At 39.2% G+C, this 1,435-nt stretch overlaps 1 protein-coding gene across 1 annotated transcript in view; it reads right to left on the bottom strand.

Moving 5' to 3' along the window:
* LOC106816273 (angiotensin-converting enzyme-like) overlaps positions 1–1,435 on the bottom strand; it is a gene marked incomplete at its 3' end in the record, with an annotated part of 19,570 nt that overhangs the window by 7,650 nt on the left and 10,485 nt on the right. The window contains exons 6-7 of the mRNA XM_014820856.1: positions 1,231–1,400; positions 111–353 (exon numbers count right to left, since the gene is read on the bottom strand). Coding sequence (XP_014676342.1) covers positions 111–353; positions 1,231–1,400 — 413 coding nt within the window. The remainder of the gene's footprint in view (positions 1–110; positions 354–1,230; positions 1,401–1,435) is intronic.

The raw sequence follows: 1,435 nt of genomic DNA on the forward strand, positions 1-1,435 counted from the left end.
GATGCGGAAGTTGATATGCGTATATCAAGCCCAATGGATATAACGTGTAGGGAAAAATTCGCCGCCCGCGCAGTGTCGTTCAGAAGGCGAGCGTTCGCGCTGTTGAACACGCCTCTGATGTTCGTTTACCATGGTTTTCAACGACATCGTCCAACAGTCCGATCTTCTGCAGGTGAGCTGGAGTCAATACGGACAAGCTTATTGTGTCTCCTATTGCTTCGTGGAAACCCGGATTTGCTCCGTCACGGAATTTCACCGGCTGGTCCTTGTACTCCAGAAAGTATTCGACGTGGCCCATCTCGTGGTGCGTGGTGGAGAGCCACGACATGGTGATGTCTGTACACTGCTTGATCCTGTAAGGGGGAGTAGAGAGGGGGGTAAGAGAGGCAGCACATGTGTTGTTGAGTAGAGAGAAGTAAAGAGCTGGGGGAGGGGGAAGTTAGTAAAGCATATTACACGTATATACACACAGTGGTAGTAAGATACAGAGCATGTGTTGTTGAGTAGAGAGAAGTAAAGAGCTGGGGGAGGGGGAAGTTAGTAAAGGAGTAGGGACGGAACCACACACACACACGTGCATGGTACACTTACATACACACAGTGGTAGTAAGATACATGTGTGTCGTTATGTAAGATATAGTAAGATATAGTAAGATATAGTAAGATATAGTAAGATATAGTAAGATATATTAAGATATATTAAGATATAATAAGATATAGTAAGATATAGTAAGATATAGTAAGATATAATAAGATATAGTAAGATATAGTAAGATATAGTAAGATATAATAAGATATAGTAAGATATAATAAGATATAGTAAGATATATTAAGATATAGTAAGATATAGTAAGATATATTAAGATATAATAAGATATAGTAAGATATAGTAAGATATAATAAGATATAGTAAGATATAATAAGATATAGTAAGATATAATAAGATATAGTAAGATATAGTAAGATATAATAAGATATAATAAGATATAGTAAGATATAATAAGATATATTAAGATATAGTAAGATATAGTAAGATATAGTAAGATAATATAGTAAGATAAGTAAGAGAGTATAACGAGGAACATCTCTACGGAAAATATGAGATAGGCTGGTGAAGGCGCCAGAGCAGAACGGAAGAACAGTTTGGTCGTAGTCGGACGAAGAGACCCACAAAACCCCGAAAGCAAATTGCAAAATATGGCAGCGTATTTTGTATTTCCGGCTACCGACCGGAAGTCCTTCCCGTCGTAGAAGTCCCAGGCGGAAGCGTAGCAGACGACGTCGCGATCCTCCGGTTTGACGATCATGCTCATGTTCCAGAACTCCTGAGGCATCGGCGACATACCCAATGACGTGAAGAACGATTCGGAAACCTCAAATATCCTCTGCGCGTCGTAGTTCTGCGCGGGAAAATGCCATATATATATATATATAT

This window comes from Priapulus caudatus, unplaced genomic scaffold (genome assembly GCF_000485595.1).
Source record: "Priapulus caudatus unplaced genomic scaffold, Priapulus_caudatus-5.0.1 Scaffold1335, whole genome shotgun sequence".
Classification (NCBI taxonomy): domain Eukaryota; kingdom Metazoa; phylum Priapulida; class Priapulimorpha; order Priapulimorphida; family Priapulidae; genus Priapulus; species Priapulus caudatus.